This window comes from Oryx dammah, unplaced genomic scaffold (assembly GCF_014754425.2).
Source record: "Oryx dammah isolate SB20612 unplaced genomic scaffold, SCBI_Odam_1.1 HiC_scaffold_11163, whole genome shotgun sequence".
Lineage (NCBI taxonomy): Eukaryota > Metazoa > Chordata > Mammalia > Artiodactyla > Bovidae > Oryx > Oryx dammah.
The window spans coordinates 1838130-1861671 of NW_024080556.1; the positions used below are offsets into that span (position 1 = coordinate 1838130).

A 23542-nucleotide genomic window follows, 5' to 3' on the forward strand; every position below is an offset into this window, starting at 1 on the left:
TTAATTCCATCGGTTTTTGTTGATTTTTTTAGAATTTTCTTTACAGATAATCATATCATGTGCTTAGAGTTTAATTCCATCCTTCCCACCTGTATACCTTTTATTTCCTTTTCAATGTTTTACTGTGTTAGCTAGGTCTTCCTAGAATATTGAGTAAGAGTTGAAAAGTATTTTAATTGTAGGATTTTTTTTAATTAGATGTTCTTTATCAAGTTTAAGGAGTTACTCTCTATTTCTAGGTTGCTGAGAGTTTCTGTAATGCATGTGAGATTTTGACTAATGCTTTTTCTACATCTATTTATGTGTAATGGATTATGATTTACTAAGGGGTTGAAAGTTAATTTGAGACTAATTTCAGATCCACCATATATACTAGGAATCTGTATCTCTTTATTCATTTTGTTAGGGGGAAGTATATTTCTTTAGTTGCTGGAGGAGATAGATGGGCCTAAGGCTGAGCAGCTTGAGTTTGTTCTTTATGGGCAGATATTCCAAGATGAAGACAACAGCAGGAAGAAGGAGAATCTGAGCCTTGCCCAGAATAAAGCTAATAAACCATGTATTTCTCATTCTTAAAGTCAGAGACCTTCCTAACTACACATGCACAGAAAGGCTCCTCGGAGGTCAAAAGGTGCAGGGGGCAGTGTCTTCCCATAGTAGATGACGTCAGTCTACCCATAGGCCTCTTCGCGAGAATCCATCTTGTCTAAGAGATGTGTGAACACACATGGAAGGTCTGTGGGATAAGCCAGATAGTTTCAGAACCAGGCAAAGCAAGGTGATTGGCCAAAGGAAGCCCAGAAGAGAATGCCCCTTATGACTGTTTAAACTACCATGAATGCAAGATGTGCTCCCTGAGTTCACTGATGTGAGTCTATTCATAACATACCCTTTTTCCTCCTAATAAACACTGTACTTGTTTCGATACATTTTGTCTCTCTGTGGGAGTTCATTTATATAGAGCCGATGAGTCAAGGGCCTTGTCGCTGGCCACTGTGCCTGGTGGTCCATTGGCTGGGATTCTGCGTTATCACTGCCACGACGTGACTGCAGTCTCTGGCCAGGCAACCGAAATACTGCTTCAAGCCAAGGCCATCCGAGAGCATAGTCATTTGATTTCAAATCTTTCTTCTTTATTAGTTTACCTGCACTTTTGACAATGTTGTATATCTCCATTCATCACAGCATGAGTAAATATTTAAGGGTAAGGAAGTGGTGAGTTTGTAAGTCCAAGAAAGGAATATAGTTTTAAAAAAAATTAGAAAAGTAGATTTGTGACATTAAAGAAACTATGACATTACCAGATATAATAAGCTTATAATGGCAATTTATGGTTCCCTCACTGTCAGTTCCTTTTCTAGGTGATGTTGGTACATAGATTATAACTGATCCGTTTGTGAGCAAATTCAACTTTTTTGTCCTCCGGAAAGTGTGTTTTATATGGTAAAAGAAGAGCTTTAAGTGTAAGATAAGCATTGAGTGGAAGAATAGAAAGAATGGAAAGGAATAGTTAAGTCATATAATTTGAAACCTCTTGTATAGAAAACTCCTGTAGACTGAATGCCATAGGAAAACAGGAGAAAAATATAACTGATCTTTAAATATTTTGTAGAAAGTTCTTTTTGTGCCTTACAAAAGGAAGCTGTGATTTTTAGTTTTCTACTTTTAGTACCTAATTTTTCTTTCATACTTATTGAAAATGCTGTTGTTCTTAATTGAACAATCTTTAATATTTTTAAATTTAAATTTCAGAGTAGGGAAACTGGGCCTCCCTGATAACTCAGTTGGTAAAGAATCTGCTTGCAATACAGGATTCCTGGGTCGGGAAGATTGAAAACTGAAATGTTTTAATATCAAAAATAAAAACCAAACATAAATATGTATACTCTTTAGCATTATTCTCTGGTCCTTGGTAAATGATGGAAAATCATCAAGTAAAACTAGTGTTAATCCCTGTTTACTCTGTGGTGGGCACTATATTCAGTCCTTCATGTGCACTTCATTTCTTCTTTTTATTTACACAGAAACCCTGTTTGGTATGTACTCTTATTGTTTTCATTCCTTTATGTACTCTTATTCTCTCCTTTGTCTTATTGTTCCCATTGATAAAAATAGATAAAGGAGGAGGAAAACCTAGTTCCATCCAATTCCCCAGAGATTGAGATCATAACCACTTCAGGTTTCTTTGTAAGTAAAGAGTCAGCTATCATATTGTATGTGTTCTTTGCGAAAGTCAATCTAATAATGGCCAGAATGAGAAAATCTGTTCAGTTTCTTTTCTGTTTTTTTATTCTCATGTCTCTCATTGCTTTCACCAAGTTTACCTAACTCTTTATAGAGGTGACTGATTCCTTTCAGTTGGCTAGAACAAGAACCTTTTTAAAAACCTAGTGTAGAAGTCTAAATTCTTGTGGGTCAATTGGTTTAACTGCATTTTGTGGCCAGAACCTCTGCACATAACTGTTTGATCACAAGAGGAATTTGTCATAGCTCAGGAGTATTCAGCACATACTATAGCACGACCAGAGTTCACTGTGTTATGGTTACTGTTTTGTTAATTATGTCATGATCTGAAAAAGCTGTAGCTGTTGTGTCAGTCTGAGGAAACTTGTCTGCTTTCGTGGGCTTTTTATAATGTTTATCTGTCAAACATGGCTTTCAGGTTCAGCAGTGTGTAACAGACTGGTCTAGGCAACTATAGAAGATACAGAATTCCCTTTAGTAATTTAGAATGTAGGAAAGGCATTAAGTTTCAGTCACAGATAACTGCTGCAGTACCAACTCTAAAGTAGTACTGTAGAGGAGAGGCAAAAACTTTCAGTTCGGGGTTATTTAGAAAGACTGAAGTAGACATGCCTGAGAATACAATTAGATATGCTTTTAAAAATCTAATTTTCTGTTTCCGGAGCTTATTTTTCTTATTGTCTTAGGTTTTAAAATGTGCTTCATATCTTTTGCTTGCTCTTCCACTTCTTTGTTATGATACAGACTGTATAGCTTGGGTATATGCTACCTTTCCCAAGAAGAAATTTTTCCAGCATTGCTGGTAGCATGTAATGCTTGAGTTAAACTGATCGGGAGAGTTGAAACTACCTTTTTTTTTGTAAACTGCAACACAGTTAGATTTTAGATGTTATCTTTGATGTTAGCAAACATGTTATATTTCATATAGCATTTTTTTATAAAGGACTGTGATGCTACCTAGTCAAATTTTATCTACATGAAACAATCCATAAAATAAACCTTTTACATTGTGTACTAGTAGTAGTTAGTTGGATGTGGTAGTTAATAAGTTAAATATATTCATGTGTATTTCACTGTAGATCAATATATAAATCTCTTGGATTTTCAGCATGGAGTGGGGAAAGAAATCCTAATTACAATTCTCTTTCCCATTTAAACTTCTCCAGTTTTTATTTTACTTGGGCTGTTTTTCTCAACTGTCAGTGGAATTATTGTCTTCCTGTCTCCATATTCAGGTAGTGTCAGTGGCTGAGTATCACCGCAGGATCGATGCTCTAAATACTGAAGAACTGCGCACACTCTGCAGACGTCTCCAGGTGCCCCCTTCAGTAGTTTAAACCCCTTCAGAGATGGAATACTTCCTATTTTTAGTGTCTTTCATCAGAGCAAATCTCTTTTTTGAAGGATTTGTTTTGATTGCAGCACTAAAATGCCCCATCAGAAAATTCCTTTTTGTATTAATAAGAGTACAGTATTGCCTTGAAGAGCTATAGGGCTATCTTTTCTGGCATCTTTTCACTTATTGAAAATATTCAGAGGAATTTTCTGTTATTTTAGAACTGTTCTTAGTACTGTGTTTCTTAGATTGATGAGGAGTTTTCATTTAACGTTGGAAGAATGTCGAGTTTGAGATTGAATCTTTACTAAACAGTATCTGAAAGATGTGGTACTATGGGGAAATGTTTAAAAATTTAATGGATAGCAAGTTTCTCTTTAAGGCTATTTCAGTTGTATCAGCCTTACATCAAATATCTTAATGAGATGAATTGTTTTTGTCCTTGAGATTTTCCTGGTTAGTATTAGAAATATTTTGGAGTAGTATTGATTAGGCACTAGAACTAGATGAATTATTTAAAAACATATGAAATAACCTTTGTGATTTTTCAGAAATAAGTATATATTTGAACTCATTTTTCAGTTTTGTGCATTATTGTGTGTTTTCTTCTTTCTTAATGAGATACGCTTTCCTGATTTTTTTTTCTTTTAATGCTTCTCATGCTGCCTCAGATTTTTTTTTTAACCTTTCACATCATCAAAATAAGGGTAAAACATGATGTGAAAGAATCAATATAGTTCTCATCAAAAAGCAATACAGTTCTAGAACATGTATTGGTTGAAAATGTATGTTGTTAAGGTTTGCTAAGAAATCTGTTAAAGGAACAAAATAATTTAGCAAGATTTCATTCCTGTGTGGAATCACAGTCGCCGAAAATTGCTGCATTTTAGTTATCTGCTCCAATAGAATTCTGTTTTCCAATTTAAAAGTTTCATCAGTAATACTTATGTTTTCATATATTTTACTTTCTAATATTATTGCATTTTATAGATTAACATGAAAAAGTGCCAACATAATACATTCTAAAAGAATTTATTTTTATTTAATGAACATTTTTTATCATTTTAAGAATATCAGTGAGATCATTTTCATCAAACATATACATTCTTTTCAGTGCATCAAATTGTTCTAATTTAAAAAATAGGTTTGTGAACAAGTTTAAGTTTTAGATGTATTATTTGGTTCAATTAGATTTTAAAAAATTGTGTTTAGGAAGTAAAAATTTTAAAGGCATTTTAAAAAATAACAGTAACTTTTCAAAGCATATAAATTCACATATACATGCACACCAATGAAGCATTATACTTTTATTGTACTATTTTTTAAATTAATATTAAAATTTTGGCACCCAGGAAGTTTTCTTAATTATTTTTGGCAAATTTTGTTTACCATGAAAAAAATAATCTCATAAAAATAATCTCTTTAAATAGCACAGAGAAAAAAGCAGGCTAGCTTGCTCACTTGTGCCCTTCAAGTATAGTTTGCATGCAATTTACCCTTTTTACACAGAAATACAGGGTTTATCTTTCAATACCTGTCCTTATTCATGAAGTGGACGAGGAAAATGTCTTCTTTAGCAGAAATCTCTTTCTACGTTAGACATGCCGTTGTTATGAGATGGAGCATCTTTTGCCTTCTACAATCCTATATTAAAGCTTTAGCCACCTTTTTCAAGGTATAAGATTTGATATCTCTCAAAAGGCTAAACATTTTAAAGATTTGTTGCAGTTTTACATTAATATATTGCTTCTGTCTGCTTCTTTAGATTACTACGAGGGAAGACGTAAATTCAAAGCAGACTACTCCAGTGAGAGCAGACCTGGAATCTGAATCTTTTCGACCAAACCTCAGTGATCCAAGTGATCTCTTGCTGCCAGATCAAATTGAAAAGGTATGATATACCCACTTTTGTACATTTCTGATATGTGCCCATGAGAGTAAAATAGCTTCTTTTTAGTTGATTTAAAAACTGAAGAAGGCAGAGTTATTGCTCCTCTTCTTACTCTTCAATGAAGAAAAAGTAAACAAATTATAGCAATTAATGTAATGGAAGATATTAGGAGATTTGGGTAACCAGACATTAAAATAAATGGCAATAGTAATTTAGGTGAGACAGTGTAATAGCCAGTATTTAATTTCTTATTGTGTGCCAGTTACCTGCTTTATATAGGTTATCTAATTTAGTTGTTGCAGCCCCTGTAGGAGTTGGATTCTCTTATTGTCACATTTTGTAAATGAAGAAACTTGGGTTTAGAGAGGTTTGAATAACTGTTCAGAACCATACAGCTGTAACATATTGAAGCTTGATTTCTAATTCTGAGAGTCTTACTCTATATTTAAGAGCTATTAATAATCAAGGTAACAGTTCATCCGATATTTTTGTTAATTTGATACAGAGGATGCAAACAGTAAGGAATCTGTTTCTTGCCTCTAATATATATATATTGTTTGATATGATTCTTTGTCTAATTAACAATTAGTATTTCATTCCAAGAAATGTACAGACTTCAAGCATCTCTGTATCTTTCATAATGATAAATAATTTCTACTGTTACTTTCATAGCCTACATTTTATAAAGTATCATTTAATTCCAACTGGCATTAATATTCTGCATATTGACAATAAGAAGCTATCAAGTATGTGTTAACAATTTATTTTTCAAAGCTTACCAAGCATCTTCCACCAAGAACAATCGGCTATCCATGGACTCTTGTTTATGGCACTGGGAAGCATGGCACAAGCTTGAAGACCCTTTATCGAACAATGACAGGCTTAGACACTCCAGTGCTGATGGTGATTAAAGACAGTGATGGGCAGGTATGAAAAGTAACAACATAGACACCTTACCTTTTAAGAGATGGAAGTAGCAGGCGTTTTAGCATATTCTTTTGATTAAAAGCATTAATATATTTTATTAAGTTTATTTGTTAATTATTGAGTCCTCTTGATATGCAAGGCAATGCTGAGTTCTGCAGAGGGATAGATATGAGCATGAATAATTAAATAAAGAGTTCCTACCTTCAAAGAATTACAGTCTGGTAGAAAAAAATATTAAAGTATGGGAGTATCTCTAATGCCAAGCAAAATATGCCTAGTATAGTGAGAACCTATAAAAAGTAAAAGAGGTGTTTATATTGTTCATTTCTGTCTGAAGGAGATAAGAGTGAGGTTCAGGGAAATGGTGAAAATTGACAGTCTTGAAGTGTGGAGAAAGTTTTGAAAGTTAAAGATAATTGTGTGAGGATGAGACCAAGGACAAAGTCACAGATAAGCAAGAAAAACATTGGTTATCTCTGAAACAGTAGTTTCATAAACAGACAGAACAAATCTTTGGTGCCGTCAGACCTGGTAGCTTCCTTTGGGGAGGTGGAGGTGGTCACATGGAGGAGGCACAAAGGGAGTTTCTGGAGTGCTGGTAATATCTCGTCTCTTAATATGAGTGAAGGTTTAATGGGACTTTGCTTTGTGCTAATTCCATATCGAGCTGTATAATTATATTTTATACATATATATATTTACACACACACACATACCTTACAATAAGAAAATCTATTTAGAAATTGAGTATGAAGATAGAATATGAGGAGATATAATGACTATAGAGATCATCAATCAAACTCGACATTCCCATTTCATGATCTGAAACCTTAGACCTAGAGATTGACTTGTCCAGGCCTCTTATTCATTGTGTGTCTTGTACTGTGTAAGGCCAAGGCATTATAGTACTGAACAATTCAGACCCAAATTCTGTCCTCATGGAATTTACTGTGTAATAAAAAACTAGTGTACCTTTTTAGTAGTAGAGTGTTTACCTATGCTGGAGGGTTTTTGCTTTCTTAAGTTCTACAGCACCACAACAGCTGTGGTCTTTATTATATGTACATTGTCATCCTGAAATGTGTCTGCCACTTTTTTAGATTGTCTTTTTTAATTGTTATAATGAACATCTTTCTAGGTTTCACAACTAGGAAAAATAGCATTTTCGCACTGAGAAACTGATATTTTATACCTGCCAATAATATGAGTTGTTTAACAACTGATCATGCTTCTCTGTTTAAATACAGATAGATAAAACTATGGTATATTTCCTTTTTTTTTTTTTTTGTATTTTACTTAAACATATGTAATGAGCTAATGCTTAAAGAAACAAATTGATAGTTGTGTCGTTAACATGCTTTTTTTAATCCTTAGGTTTTTGGTGCATTAGCATCTGAGCCATTTAAAGTGAGTGATGGCTTTTATGGTACTGGAGAGACCTTTGTTTTTACATTCTGTCCAGAATTTGAGGTAAGGACAGTTATTCCAGTTATATTCAGTTTGTGAAGAGATAGTATCATGAACAGAACATTCAGTCTGGAGTTTTGCATACTTGGATTTGACTCTCAGTTTCTGCCTTTTACTGTTAACTTAGCACTTTTTTTTTTTCCCTTACCATTTTCACCTTCAATTTTCCTGTGGATAGAATGGGAATCATAAAATGTAACAGGGTTGTTTGAAAATTGAATGAGAACCATATATGTGTAACACTTGATGTGGTACCAGACACACATTGTTGGCCCAGTAAGAAGTATACATCATAATTACTATTTTGTTTATGAATTGTCATTGTAAAATTTCTAGAAACCTTAACTTACTAAATAAGTTTTAATAATGAAAGTCAGTCTTAAAAACTTAAAAAATAAATCATTTGGGTTTAAATCAAAAGTGATTACTTGATTTTTTTTTTATTGTGACTTGACTAAAGTAGATACATTCTAATGCCAATAAGACCTAAAATTTTTAAATGTACCTAAATTTTAGTGAATGTGCGACTCTATTTGAAGCATCAAGTGCAGTCTTAGTGTCTCTAATACAGTCTGGTGCAGCATGTCAGACAGTTCCTAGGAGATAAAATTTTAATCTTAAAAATAGGAACCAACATAGTTTCTTAAAAAAACAAAAAAGAGTTGTCTTTAGGTACAGCTTCTGGTTAATCTGATGAGCCACTTGAACCCAAGTTTGTTAGGAGAGTTTTTATTGTGTTACCAAATTCTATTTTGTTCATGCCTTCCTGGTGGCTCAGTCAATAAAGAATCTGCCTGCAGTGCAGGAGACCTGGATTCGATCCCTAGGTTGGGAAGATCCCCTGGAGGAGGGCATGGCAACCCATTCCAGTCTTCTTACCTGGAGAATCCCCATGGACAGAGGAGCCTGACGAGCTGCAGTCCATGTGTACGCAGAGTTGGATGCTACTGAGTGACTAAGCACAGCTTATAGAAAGTGCAAGTCTCTCTCAGTTGTGTCCGACTCTTTATGACCCCATGGACTATACAGTCCATTGAATTCTCCAGGCCAGAATACTGGAACGGTTGGCCTTTCCCTTCTCCAGGGGATCTTCCCAACCCAGGGATCGAACCCAGGTCTCCCACATTGCAGGCAGATTCTTTACCGACTGAGCCACCAGGGAGGCATGAACAAAATATAATTCGGTAGCACAAGAAAAACTCTCTTAACAAACTTGGGTTTAAGTGCTCACCAGATTAATCAGTGCTTTCCATTCCTCCCATAAAACATATCAACTGACGCCAACAGCTAGCTGAAAGCTTGTAGTTGTTACAGATTTTGGAAGTTTCATTTGTGCTTGTTTTCAGTCCTTTTTGTGATACTGTTTCTACCTGTTAACTAACAATGCAATTAAACAAATGTTATGTATCTATGAAAAAGTGAGTGTTAAAGTTTATTGAGAACTATAAAGAATACTTCGGAAAATGTTTATAAAGACGAGGTGCTGGAAATTGATGTTGTATTAATATCACGTTTAGGTAGAACTTCCATGAAAGATTGAAAATATTTAAGAATATTACTAGAAGGTTTTTTGTCTTTTTGGCTTCTCTGGGTCTTTGTTGCTGCACATGGACTTTCTCTGGTTATGGAGAGTAGGGGCTACTCTCTAGTTGTGGGCTTCTCTGTGGTGGCTTCTGTTGTTGCAGAGTACAGGCTCTAGGGCCCGTGGGCTGCAGTAGTTGTGGCACATGGGCTTACTTGCCTGGCAGCATGTGGGATCTTTCTGGATTAAGGATTGAACCCATGTCTCCTGCATTGGCAGGAGGATTCTTAACCACTGGGTCACCAGGGAAACCCAACATCCAGGAGTTTTTACCCTTGAATTTCTCAGATGTTTTTATATTCATTGCTCTTTAAAGAAATTGAAACTGGAAGTCATAAACATGCTACTCGTTTTTAATGAAAATAATGATAGAGCAATGCATACCCAGAGAAAAGACCTTGGCCATATATCAAAATATTATCAAATTAATATATATTTATATTTGATGTCCCTGGAAGAGGGAACGGCTACCCACTCCAGTATTCTGGCCTGGAGAATTCCATGGACTGTATAATCCATGGGGTTGCAAAAAGTTGGGCACAACTGAGCGACTTTTACTTCACTGAAATTTGATGTTAAAAATAGCATCTACTCAGTTTTTAGCTGATTTACTTTCTTTAACATTTCTCATTAACCATCGAATTCTTGATACCTGTGTAGTCAGAAAAATTTGTATATATGAAGAAATGGTAAGATTTGTGTATTTAAATTATGTTGCTGTTGAACACATGCTTTCAAATTTAGTCTTACAAACACTGAAAGCAAAAGCACCACCCTTTCGGCCCAGACTTTTTCTGTTCTTGTTATTCTTCTTGCTGTCTATCTAGGCTTTATTAACTATTTGGGATTCAGGAGAACTAACTATAGTAATCATTTTCATCTACATATTTAAAAGGTTTTTTTTTTTTTTTTTTCATTTTTGTAGGTCTTTAAGTGGACAGGAGATAATATGTTTTTTATCAAAGGAGATATGGATTCACTAGCTTTTGGTGGTGGAGGGTAAGTCTCTTGAAAATTTGACTATGAGATTTTAAAAAAAACTTTAAGAATTCATTTGTGTTATTTTTAAATCAGCTATCTTTCAAAAGTTTTGACATTAGAATTCTAATTTATATATTATGACTAATTTTTATGTTATGACTAAGAAAGTATATATTTGCAGGAAAGTGCATAAGTGTAATATATGAAACCCTTGATAAAATATTTGTTTATTCATCTCAGAATGCTGTTTAGTTGATTCCCTTTCGATTAAAACCCATGTTCTAGAGTACAGTGACTCCTTGATATTTGACAGAGAAATATACTAATCTCTTCGAGCGTCTCAAATTTTCAAAAAATTATGATTTATTCTTTCTTTCAATTTATTGTTTTTTAAAAAGGTCTAAAAGTTTTCATACTATTCTACCCTGGAGACTATTTGGATTGACATTTTAAACAATAGAAGTTTTTTTTCCTGTTAAAAATTTTAGTGATCCCACCCACTCCCCACCGCAACACACAAAGTTTTCAGGGCTTGTTTTCTTATTTATTTTGTTTTTAGCAGTTTGAGTAATCAGCAGTTTGATTTGATTCGTTTAGCATAGCAAGCACTGCAGGCAACTTCAGCTCCTTATTCTGGTGTTCCTGCTTCATTGAGTCTGCATGGTGTTTGTAGATGGGTGGCTCTACTGCCTCCCAGCCCAGACTCCTTACCTAGCAGATGTGACCTCCTTCATTTGTCACTTCTCTGTGTCCTTCAAAATAAGACATAATACATACTAAATAATTCCCAAATTTATGTAAGTGTTATTTATTTCCTATATTTGAGGATATATATAATAATAATAATTCATTCAGGTTACAGAATCTTATTAGCCTGAATATGCATCATCCCAATTCTAACAAATTCTCTTAACAACTTCTCTGTTGATAGGTATTTGGAAGACATGATTTCAGTGATTAAAAATTAAGCATGGTTATTATAGCCAATGTTGTTTTTAGTTATTGGAATCAGCTTATGGTGTTCATATGTTCAGTTACATCTGTTTTGGTGGAGAGGGGCAGTCAATCAGCCCTACTCCAAATGGTAGTCTTACATGTGATTCAGTTAGTTCTCCAGGAAAGCCTCACAAGCAAGTGGCTTATAATTTCAAACTGTTAAGCGTGCCTTCAGTCTTTGAAAGTAATATACACAGTGTCATTAGATGTCAGCTGGAACTTGGTTTTGATGATACAGCATGATTCCAGCAAGCTAAACTAACCATTGGGTCATTTGATAACAAATTAGAACAAATTTATAGTCTTTGAAGAAGGAGAGTACGGTCTCAGGAAATGGGAAGAAAGGACTTGATATTCCAGAATTCTAAACAGGAGCCCCAAAGAAATCAAAATCATATAACAGACTGAATATAGGATTTAGAATCAGACCTGATTCAAATTATCAGCTTCAGCACACATTATGTGTGGGACCTTGAACAACAAAGTTTCCTCAGCTGTGAATTGGAGATTGAACCCTTAACACTAACCACACTTTCTATTTTAAATGATAGGGAGTTTTCATGTCTCTGAGAAACTCATATTAAATATGTTAAAATCAAACAGCAGAGAGAAATTTATAATACCAGACAAAGAATAACAGAGCAGTACCTGCCTCAAAAGCTAATTCTTAGTGAAATTAATTTTAGAGGGTTCATTATATTCCTTGCTCTGTATGTTCAGTGATTTTATAATGGGATGGACAGAAAAAAAGTTGCCTTGTGCCAGTGTGGAAAGGAGTAGAGAACGATTTGGAAAAAAGAATGAGTTTAGAGTTGTTGGATATTGAAATGTCTCATTAAATTAATATTTTATAGCCTTGCAATAATTCTTTTATAACTTAGGGCATAAGTATTAAAAGACTCTTGTTAGAACTGTTCTCTTCTATATATTACAGGGGAGAATTTGCCCTATGGCTTGACGGAGATCTCTACCATGGAAGAAGCCATTCTTGTAAAACATTTGGGAATCATACACTTTCTAAGAAGGAAGATTTCTTTATCCAAGACATTGAAATCTGGGCTTTTGAATGAATATAATGCTCTCTGTCTTAGCAGGATAATGGCCCAAACCTGACATGGACAAACAAGCATTGTTTGGAAAGTTCAAGAAGCAATACAATGTAACATGTAGCTCGTGTTTTAAAATTAGTTCATATCACCATTTAATATAGCTATAATTTTGGAATGTATTTTTAAAATCATGTTTCTGTCCCAGACATTTTTAGGTTTATACCATGGCATGGGTCCATGGAACATAACAGCTTAGGTTTTGTCAAAATTTTGGTAGCATTTTGATCATAGTGACCACCTCATCTATAATCCATGTTTTCTCAGTCTCCTAATAGGATGGTGCTCTTTTGTTGAACCTATTTTGGTTTTTTATTTTTAAACTATATTGATTGTTTTACTAAAGTAGTCTAACTTGAGATATCTAGGGAATGAATACATGATACTGCCGTTATCTGTGAGGTTGGCACAAATGACCATTGGACATGCTCAACCTAGTTACTCTTAGAAAAAAACATGCCAAAACAACACGTACTTCATAGATCACTAAGTTCTAGTTTTAATTCACACTACTGCATTCTCTTTATTAATGTTGCCTGTAATCTCAATTTCATTTTAATAAAAATGAAATTTGAGGAGAATTCATATTGTAATAGACCACAGTACACATGGTCTTCAGGTTTGGGCATATGCTTTCACCATTGAATTGTCCGATGAACAGTTATAAAATGACAAAGGAGAATGAGAACTTGATGATTCTACTGGATTTAATATATCAAGCAAGAAAATATCTATTTACATATTTGTAGCTTAGCAGGGCATTATCATAACTAAAAACTATGAAACATGCATATTTCGTCAATATATTGTGTCAGGTAAACTGTTTTATAGTTCTGTTGTTTCAGCCTTGTTGCACACCAACTCCCAAAATATAGGTTCCTATTCAAAAGGAGAAAAAAAAAAAAAACTTGTGATTTTTTAAAGTGGTATATGTTATTACCATTAGCATTTGCTGTTACAAAAGGGCAGTGATTATAGTAGAATATTGTAACTCAGTAGACTTGTTGAATATGCAGACTTACTGTCAAGTGACCTCAAAAAAAAGAAAAGATAGAATATATCAGTAGTTCTTATCCTCTTTTGTAGGAAACCAATAATAAGCCATTATGGCAATAATTCATCAGTTAATTTCAAAGCTTCATGTTATGCAAAAAAAAAAAAAAATCCTGCTGTTATACATGTGACAGTGACCTTGTGCTGAAATTTCAGCTATTCCAGATAAACATTGTATATTATCTTGTAAATTAATGTTTAAAAGTAGTTTTGTTCTTATAGAAAGTGTTGATTGCCAGGTTGCTTATAGCACTTTAAATTATTCTAAAAATGAAATTATAAGCCAAATATGTTGGCTTAAGTAGTTTTAGTTGTATAGTACTTGAATATATTTAGATCTTTTGAAAATTTAGATAATATCTAAAGAAAGCATAATGCTAATGAAAAAGAAAATCTGATATTCTATTTAATATGCTATTGCTGAATATGCATAGAAATGCAGGGCATCGTTTCTTTGTCTATGTAAAGCTCTCATTAAAAGTTACTAACAGTGTATAGATTAAATGTTTACAATATAGGGAACTGTAAATAAATATATCAGTTTTCCCCCCTTTGGTCTTCCACAGCAGTATTATTGTCTTTGTGGAGTTGACTAACCATAGAAAAATCCTGTATTGGATTTCAGTTACAGTAAGGTCATAGTGGTGTATACCAAATAAAATTAAATACGTAAATATAAATTTGAATTTGTATTTATTGAATAATCAAGTTATTTTCTATTTAAGAAGTCTTTGATTAACCATACTACTGTCTTTTACATGTGAAAAATGGTTCTAGAAACTGTGGTGGTTGTGGTAATATTAATAATGATGGAGGGATGAATTTAAGTGGAAGGAACACCACAGTTTAGAAAATGGGGATGTAACAAGGTACTTGGCATGTGAGAAGCTCATGTAAGAGTGTTTGTTATTTTTAAATTATGTCACTTTTTTTCTTTTTTTAGTGGAGAGTGCATTGCAAGGTAAGACTAATTTCATAAAGAGCTTTGTTTTTGTACAATGTCAAGAAATTTATTTATCTCACAGGAGCAGTTAAGAAAATTTGAGTAAAAGAATGACATGATCAAATTTCTGCTTTAAAGAGATACTGTAAAAATTATTAGTAGAGAGAAAAATAGAGATAAGGAGACCAATGAACAAGCCTGTTGAGAAGTCAGGAGAAAAATTATGAGGGCTGAATACGAATAGTAGCGATGGTGATAAGAAAGGAGGCATGGATTTGAAAGGGACTGAGGAATTAGGGTTAACAAGATCTGGTTATTAGTTGGATGTCAGAAAAGGTTAAGGATAGCTGTTGGGTGTCTATCTTAGGAATGGGGTACATTATTCATTGGGATGGGTAATCTACAAAGAATAGAAACAATCAGTGGATAGGGAAGTTAGGTGTGTTGTGAACCTTAGCGTAATACAACATGAGAAACTGGAAAGTAGACTGGGAGTGGGGATTATTATTCTGTTCTGATAGATTAAAAGTTTTAAATCAATATCGTACATGTAGTTGTTGAACCCACAATCTATGTATGAGATAGAAACTGAGTGAAAAGAAAATTCTTGACATAAATTTTGGGGCATAGTAATATCAAGGGACAAGCTGAAGAAAAGGTTCTAAGCTTCCATCTCAAGCAGCTAAAAAAACAGCAACAAATTGAACCTAGTGGAAATAGAATGTAGGACAAAGTAAAGATATAAGTAAAAAAATTTAGAACAAGCATACAAAACAAAATCTCAGAATAGTAAAATTATGAACCTCCAGCAAGATTAAGAAAAAGACAAATCACTGTTAAGAACAATTTAATGGCGACATCATTGGGGCCATCAGGCCTTAAAAAGATAGGATATTGTGAAGAACTTTGCATCAATAAACCTGACAATGTAGGTGAAATGAAAAAATGTTTTGGAAAATAATTTATTAAAACTGACCCTGTGAAGAAATACAATTTTTGTATTAAAGAAATTGAATCTCCTAATTTAAAAAAAAGTCCTTCCCACAGAAATCTTAAGCTTGTATGTATGTTTCTACTGGGTAATGCTTTTAAGTTTTTAAAGGAAAATAAAATGATCAGTTTTACATGAACTCTTCCAGGCTGCCAAGAAAAGAAAGAACTTCAGTCTCTTCCATGATCATCTCTGTGGAAGCATAAGAAACATTTGATCAACTTCAGTCCCTGTTTATGATTTTTTTAAAAACTTAGCAAATTAGGGAAAAAATGATCTTCCTCAACCTGATAAAAAAAGTTATCCTTGAAAAATGTACAGGAATCATTATCTGTAATGGTCAACTATTGAAAGTTTCCTCCAAGAAATAGGAAACCTGACAATAATAACTACTTTCACCACTTATATTTAGGATTATCTTGGAAGTACCAACCATTTCAGTAAAGCAAGAAGAAGAAAAGGCATAAGGATTGGGAATGAATGACATGTCATTTGTATATGACATAATCGTGTACATAGACATTTCCAAAAAGATCCAACTGTTGAAGCTAGTTGATTTAACAAGGTCACTAAAGACAAGTTCAGTATTAAAAAAAGAAAAAAAAATATAAAAAACTTTCTTTTTATTCTTTCTAAACCAAAAATAAAATGAAGCTTAAAATACTGTCATTTTGTAATGCCATTGAAAATATCAGATCTATAACAGAAAGATAAAGACATAAGTGGGAAGTACATACCATTAGGGACCATACTGACATAATTGAAGGAAATTATTTCTCTAAAATCAATCTGTATTGGCAGTGAAAATCTCAGCCAGAATTTGTGGAAATAAGCTATTCTGTGATTTAACATGGAAATGTAAACGCAAAGATTAACTAAAGCAACACTGAAGAATGGACTGTGGTCTTAAATACCAGATAGTCATGATCTATTAAAAAGATGATTAAAATAATTAGTATTGGTCAAAGGATATACTAAATAACCAATCAAAGTTAGAGAGTCTAAAAACAAACTGAAGACTTTTTTAAAAACTGGCACTGCTGCTCAGTGAAGAGAAAGGTCTTTTCAGTAAATGATGCCGGTTTAATGGAATATCTGTATGGAACACTGAATCTTAACCTATCTCATACTGCGTGCAAAAGTTACAAGTTATAGATATAAATGTAAATGGTAAAAAATAATAATGCTTTTAATTTGAAAAGTATAAGAGATACTGAAGAATAATCATGACTTTAGAACACCCATATATAGGGCAGAAAAGCATTAACTGTAAAGGGAAAATTGATAAATTATACTACATTAAAATTATAAAAGCTTCTCATCAAAATAAAACATTGAAAATGAAAAGGCAATCAACAGTTTTTGTAATACACAGAGCAAATGAAGGTCTCATATACACAATATATAAATGACTATGAATCAGAAAGGCAGACTTTGTCAGTTGCCAGTTCTGGAACTGCAGGAGATGCTGGTTTGATCCTTGGGTCATGAAGATCCCCTGGAGAAGGAAATTGGAACCCTCTCCAATATTCTTGCTTGAGAAATCCCATGGACAGAGGATCCTGGCAGGCTACAATCCTTGGGGTCATAAAGTGTCAGAAACAACTAAGCGACTGAGCATGCACACGCCAAGAGTATTAAATTAGCCAGTAAAACCTATTAAGTGAGTTAACTTTAGAAAATTTTTTGCCAGTATTCTAAACAAAGCTAACTTTGGCCAGCAAATTTTATTCGTTGTATGTACCCTACAGTAATGTTTATATTTGTTTACCAAAATATATGTACCAGCATGTTTACAAAAGAGCTGTTTGCTTGCTTTCTCTTCTCCCAGTCATATCCCTGCTCCCTCCATGTACTTCCCTGACTCACCTATGTTACTAATTCTGTTATACTTAATGTAAATGTTTGCTTGGATCTCCTAAGAACAAGGATATCATTTTTAATAACCATAGTAAGTGATTGAATTCAGGAAATTTAACATAATCCAGTAATATGATTTAATTAAAAATCCATTTTTTAATTTCACCAATAGTCCTAATAATATCTTTTAAAGCACTATTTTTCCTGATCCATAATCTAATTCAAGATTCTATATTGCATTCAGTTGTTCTTTCTGATCTCCTTTAACCTGGGAAAGCTCATTAGTCATTCTTTATTTAATGACAGTTATGTTTTCGTTGATTGATACTCAGGATTGTTGAATATACTTCAATATGGATGTCTGCATTTTTTCTGTATTTAGATTATACATTTTGGACAGGAAAAGAGAATTGATGGGTCTTCTGTACCATATTACGATGCACACAATGTATGTTTATCCTTTATTGATGATACTTTTGTTAAAATAGTATCCACCATGTTTCTCCACTGCTATCAATTTTTCCCTTTGTAATGAATAAGAAATAGGTAGGGAGATACTTTGATATCATAGATACCCTATTCTTCACCAAATTGTCACAGTGTTTTTGGTATCAATTAAGCATTTCTTTCCTGAATTACTGAAAGATTGCAAAATGATGATTTTTCTATTTTTTTTATTTCCAGCACATTTGTTTGTCAGAGTTTACTGTAAGGAAGAACTTTTGTTTCTCCATCATTTGAAAATTATGTTGTTATTGTCATGGTTCATGTGCGGGTTGGAAAAGAACTTCCAGACATGAGGCAGAATGAAAGGAGATGGACTGATGGGTTTATTCTTTGCTTTTTTCAATTCAGTGCATCAAATAACCTATTTCTGTCCTAGATTTAACCAGTGGGAACCCCATCACACTGACTTCTGTGTGTTTCTCCATTTTCTTGAGCACTTGCTTGCTTTAGGTGCAGCAAGATGTTTCAGACTTACCTGTACTTTCTGTAACCCAGTCCTAAAATCAGCCATTTCTTCCAGTTAGATGTGTTTCCTCTTAAGAAGAATGAAGTTTTGAACATTGAATATATTTTACTTGTTGCTGCTGGGGTGACATTGCTAGAAGCAGTTGCACCAGAGCAAGAGGGGCTGATGCAGGTGCCCGTTGTGGGCCAGGGCATGCACTGGAGTGGTCACAGAACCAGCCAGAGCCTTGGGTGTTTCCAGTCTACTTCCTTTGCCTTTGTTCCTGGGAGTACGCAGGCTGTACTAGCAGAGTCTTAGTTCTTACACCCCTCTGATAAGTCATGTAAGAGGAATCACCTTCCCAGCATTGGACTCCAGCTTGGGGGGGTATGTTTCAAGCCCTCAGTCCCCAGCCAGGATCCCCGAGCCTGTGACTTGCCCCCTCCCCTGTGTGTTCCCTGCTCAGGGTGTAGCTCTTTACATGACAGCTTCTCTTCCCTTCCTGCCTGACTCTGTGTGGATCTTTCTTTAGAGCCTTGCTTGTAGAATAGCCTTTCTACCAGTCTCCAGTTTGTTTTCAGAAAGAGTCGCTCCATGTGTGCTTTCGATGCGTTCCTGGGGTGGAGGTGAGCTCAGCTTTCTGTTCTGCCATCTTCATCTATCCCCAGCCTACCTTATATTTTTTTAGAGCTGCATTCATGTGGAGGTACCATACTTTTTTCAACCATTTTCCTATATGTATTGTTTTATTGCATTTTATTTTACAATTAAAAATAGTACACACTGTGTTACGTATTTGTGTTTTCATATTGTTTGAGTTGTATCTTGAAAGGAAATTTTACGATTGGAAATTTTTTCTTTTCTTTGACAAGGCTTTACCAGGCTGAATGGAAGAAGAAAAGACCATCCATGTAACAAGTAGCTTAAATGGAGTTATAATCAACTCTGTACTCTTCAGAGGATTTATTCAAGTGAAGACATGTCCATTCAGGACTTCATGGCTTTTTCTTCTCTTTTTGCCTATGTGGAGAAATAACAATGTAGTTAACTATACCAAGGAGTACTATTAAAAAACAATATAATGTTATGATTTTTTAAGACACCATTAGATATTTTAAGATTTGGGTTTAATGAGATGTGATTTTTTTTGTCTTTTTAAAATGGATGGAAACTTTTTTCTAAATTTAATTTTGGTTCTGGGTCTTCGTTGCTGTTCGTGGGCTTCAGTTGCGGCACACAGGCTTGTTGCAGTGACTTCTCTTATTTCGGAGCATAGTCTTTAGAGCTCACAGGCTTCAGTACTTAGGCACAGGGGCTCAGTAGTTGTGGCTTAGTCTCTGTGGCGTGTGGAATCTTCCCAAAGGGTCGAATCCATGTCCTCTACATCGGCAGGCAGATTCTTTACCACTGAGCCACTGGGGAAGTCTATATTTCTTATATGGGATTTTTGTCTCCTCAATCTTCATTACCACGTATGTTTCATATTTTAAAATGAGAGTATCCTACTAAGATCGATTGAGCAGACCCTGATGCATATTGCAATAACTCATGGCCTTTATACCCACATTGTCATTTTCCCTCATTTATCTCTTTCTCTAAGCATATGGGATAGGGAGAAAAAGAACCAGGCGTGGCTTTCTTGACATAAGCCATATTTGGCCTAAGTTATTTTTTGTGATCAAGCCTGGCCACAGTGCTTGACCTTGAACAGATCCCAGTAATAAATGTATTTAAGGGGACCAAAAACATTTGGAAACAAAACCATTACCAGGCCAGAGAAATAACAAGAGCAAAGATAACAGTTGTAAAGACTGCTAGTTCTCTGTCCATGGTTAAGGCTAGCATAAAGCACTGTCTTTGTAGAGCTGGTTTGCAAAACTTAAATCCCAACAACCAGATCAACTGGAGTCTAAGGGATAATGATGTTGACCTTTTCTGACCCTCATGTTATTAGTCAACTAAAGTTTGAACTCTGCCTACCACCCAAGCCCTTTCATGAATATGCCTGTACCAATAGCTTAAAGTTCCCCAGTTTTGCTGTTAAGAGAGACACTGTTTTGCAAAAGATCCCTGGTGTTCTCCTTACTTAGAGCAAGTAATAAGTCTTCTGCAGTTTGGCTTGGTTGCATCTTACAGCAAACCCAGTTTTCAGGTAACATTTCTACACGATCAAGCCTACTTTATACTTACTCATAAATTTTTTTTTTTTACTTTACAATAGTGTATTGGTTTTGCCATACATCAACATGAATCCACCACGGGTGTACACGTGTTCCCAATCCTGAACCCCTCTCCCACCTCCCTCCCCATACCATCTCTCTGGGTCATCCCAGTGCACCAGCCCCAAGCATCCTGTATCCTGCATCGAACCTAGACTGGCAATTCGTTTCTTATATGATATTGTACATGTTTCATTGCCATTCTCCCAAATCATCCCACCCTCTCCCTCTCCCACAGAGTCCAAAAGACTGTTCTATACATCTGTGTCTCTCTTGCTGTCTCGCATACAGGGTTATCGTTACCATCTTTCTAAATTCCATATATATGTGCTAGTATACTGTATTGGTGTTTTTCTTATATACACAGCATTTAGTATACATACACAATACATTGTGATAATTGTGTAAGAGGAAAGGCTGGGGTGGCAAGGATTCCTAAGCTGGTTTGGGGAGAGGGTGAAGAAAACTTAGAAACGTCTGAGCTAGACTTTAAAGCTTTTTTTTTTTAAAAAAAAAAAGGACCCTGTGTGTCTGTTCTTCACACTCTACCCAGCACATAGGAGTTATTCTGGTGTGGCAAAATGTGAAAATGGAGGGGGAAAAAAATTGTTTTGGTTGGAAATAATAGACATCCTCAAAGGAGGAGGAAGGACAGAGATTAACATTTTTTATTGAAGCCCTAAAATGTGCTAAAAATGCTCTATGGGTAGGACTGAAGATAAATGTAAGGGGCAGTGATTAGTTGGTATGTATGGCCACACATGATAGCTTCACAGTTCTGAGTTATATTCGGAAAGAGGTCATTTACTTGGAAAGAACCAGGTAGTTGGCAACGTAATTGGCAACAGCTGAAGCCCTCCAACCTCTAAACTACACTTTGTATGAGGAAATAAATTCCCTTTGTTATTTAAACCAGTTTCTGTTACGCAACTGAAAGCAGCTGAGCTTTATGTCAGAAGATAAAGGTTAAAACCTGAAAAAGTGACAAATTCTCCCTGTTTTGCTCTAATGTGGTCTAAAGAATAACAGCCATAGTCGCACCACCTTGGAACTTGTTAGAAAAGCCAATTCTTGGGCCCCATCCCAGACCTACAAAAATCTCTGGGGTGCACCCAGGGATCCTTAGCAAGCTTTCCAGGTGACTTTTCAGCATGCCAAACTTGAAACCTCTGCAGTGCTGAGCGACTCCTTATTTGCATTTCTAACAAGCAACAGGTGTTGCTGATGCCCATGGAAGGAAGATCAGCCTTTAAGTAGCACCTCTGAATTCTCTGTTCCCTGAGATGTTGAAGCAAACAATTCAGAGATTTGAAGAGTGTGCACTAAGTTTTCCTCCTCGTCAGAGGTAAGCAGTAACTGCTTATGAGCTAATTCTGGCTGGTTTTTTTTTTTTTTTCCAAAAGAAGAGGTGACTAACTTGGAGAATGTGTTTTTTCTCTGTGTCTGTAGATAAGGGATAAAAGTATATCCTATTGTTACCAAAAGTGGGGTCTGGCTGCTTGCAGAACTGGAATTTCTTGGTCAAAAAGTCAATGTGATGTTGTTCTGTTAGAGACAAGTTGTTTTTATGTGAAGAGACAGGGATGCTCCCCAAATCTGGGCACACAATGCCATGAGATAATCCTTGTTGGTATTCCCAAAGAGTTTTAAGGTGTTTCTTCCTTATGAAAGAATTTGGAGACAAAGCAGAGGTTAAGAAAGTAAAAAGTTTACTTAAGCAAGAATACACTTTGAGAGAGAGAGAGCAGGCAGTCTGGTGAGGAGCTGGGTGTCTACAAATGGTTGACTTTAAAAAGATACACAATGTGAAAGGTGAGTTAAGTTTTATTTGGGGGTAAAATGAGGATTGCAGCCCAGGAGACGGCACCTCAGAAATCTCTGAGGAACTGCTCCAGAGAGGAGGGCGTGTGTGTGGGGGGTGGGGGGGGCAATATATGTGATTTTGGTAGAGGGCACGTTCATGCAATAAAATGCTTATCCTTACGAAAAGGTTCTCTGCTAGTCACGGTGAGGAGCTGATGTCACCATGAAGGGATTTAGTGCTTTTCTAGCTATGAGAAGATACAAGGATTGGGCTCATAAAATTAGTTCCTGAAAATGCCTATCTAAAGACCTGTCCGGCCTTGAAGGTCCCTGCTCCTTTCTCCTTGGAATAGATTTTGTTTGCGTCCTCCAAGAGTTTCTGTTTCCCTCAGTCCTGCGGAAGTGCTGTAATGAAATCCCGCTGACCTCAGAGTCAGATTCCCTGGGGATTCTTAGTCCTTTTGCCAGATCCCCGGGTTGGAAAGTCTTTGTGGGTCCTAGAACTTTCACAAGAGTGCGAGGACTTCTTTGGTGTGATTGTTCTGGATAGCCCACCTGGCGGGTCTGTGGTGGAGCTAATAGCAACCTCCTCCAAAAGGACTATTGCCTCCACCTGCTACACCTCTCAGAACCGCTGCAGCCAGACCCCCTGTCTCCGCGGCAGCCACTGACCCGTGCCTCCACAGGAGACCCTCAAACACAGGCAGATCTGGTTCAGTCTTTTGTGAGGGTCACTGCACCTTCTCTGGGTCCTGGTGACCACAAGGTTTTGTTTGTGCCTGCCAAGCATCTCTGGCGGGTATGAGGTTTGATTTTAAATGTGGTTGTACCCTTCCTACTGTAACAGGAGGGAAAAGGGGTAGGGCACAACTTTTGAAAGAATGACATAGCCCAAGGACACAACATAAACTGATTGGAATCAAATGGGACCACATGGCAGGCAAGACTAGACCTTGATCCTGAGTCAGCAAGTGAAATGACACACCCAGAGGTGGCATGACAGTTCCAAGCACTGTTAAAAGACCAAGGAGTGGACTGTGGCCTAAATCCCGGAAATCTCCACCCTTTCCCCAAAACAGCTGGAATAGTCTTCCAACTCATTAGCATATGAAATTACCCAGGCTATAAAAACTAACTATGCCACATTTCACGGCCACCGCATTCACCCTTTGTGATGGCCCACACTGTGTG

At 35.6% G+C, this 23542-nt stretch overlaps 1 protein-coding gene and 1 long non-coding RNA gene across 12 annotated transcripts in view; both read left to right on the forward strand.

The window, feature by feature from the left end:
* The window catches only part of LOC120860696 (oxidation resistance protein 1), a 459170-nt gene extending 444907 nt beyond the window's left edge, over positions 1–14263 (forward strand). For 6 of the 11 annotated variants that reach the window (XM_040236445.1, XM_040236449.1, XM_040236450.1 and 3 more), the window contains 6 exons: positions 3480–3560; positions 5346–5471; positions 6246–6398; positions 7773–7868; positions 10373–10446; positions 12359–14263. In XM_040236445.1, the coding sequence (XP_040092379.1) occupies positions 3480–3560; positions 5346–5471; positions 6246–6398; positions 7773–7868; positions 10373–10446; positions 12359–12494 (666 nt within the window). In that variant the 3' untranslated portion in view covers positions 12495–14263. The remainder of the gene's footprint in view (positions 1–3479; positions 3561–5345; positions 5472–6245; positions 6399–7772; positions 7869–10372; positions 10447–12358) is intronic. The other 5 variants (XM_040236447.1, XM_040236452.1, XM_040236453.1 and 2 more) reach the window with 2 other exon arrangements.
* Positions 14264–20839: 6576 nt separating this feature from the next.
* Positions 20840–23542, forward strand: part of LOC120860702 — a 236380-nt gene continuing 233677 nt past the window's right edge. Inside the window, exon 1 of the long non-coding RNA XR_005720411.1 lies at positions 20840–21893. This is a non-coding gene — a long non-coding RNA (uncharacterized LOC120860702). The remainder of the gene's footprint in view (positions 21894–23542) is intronic.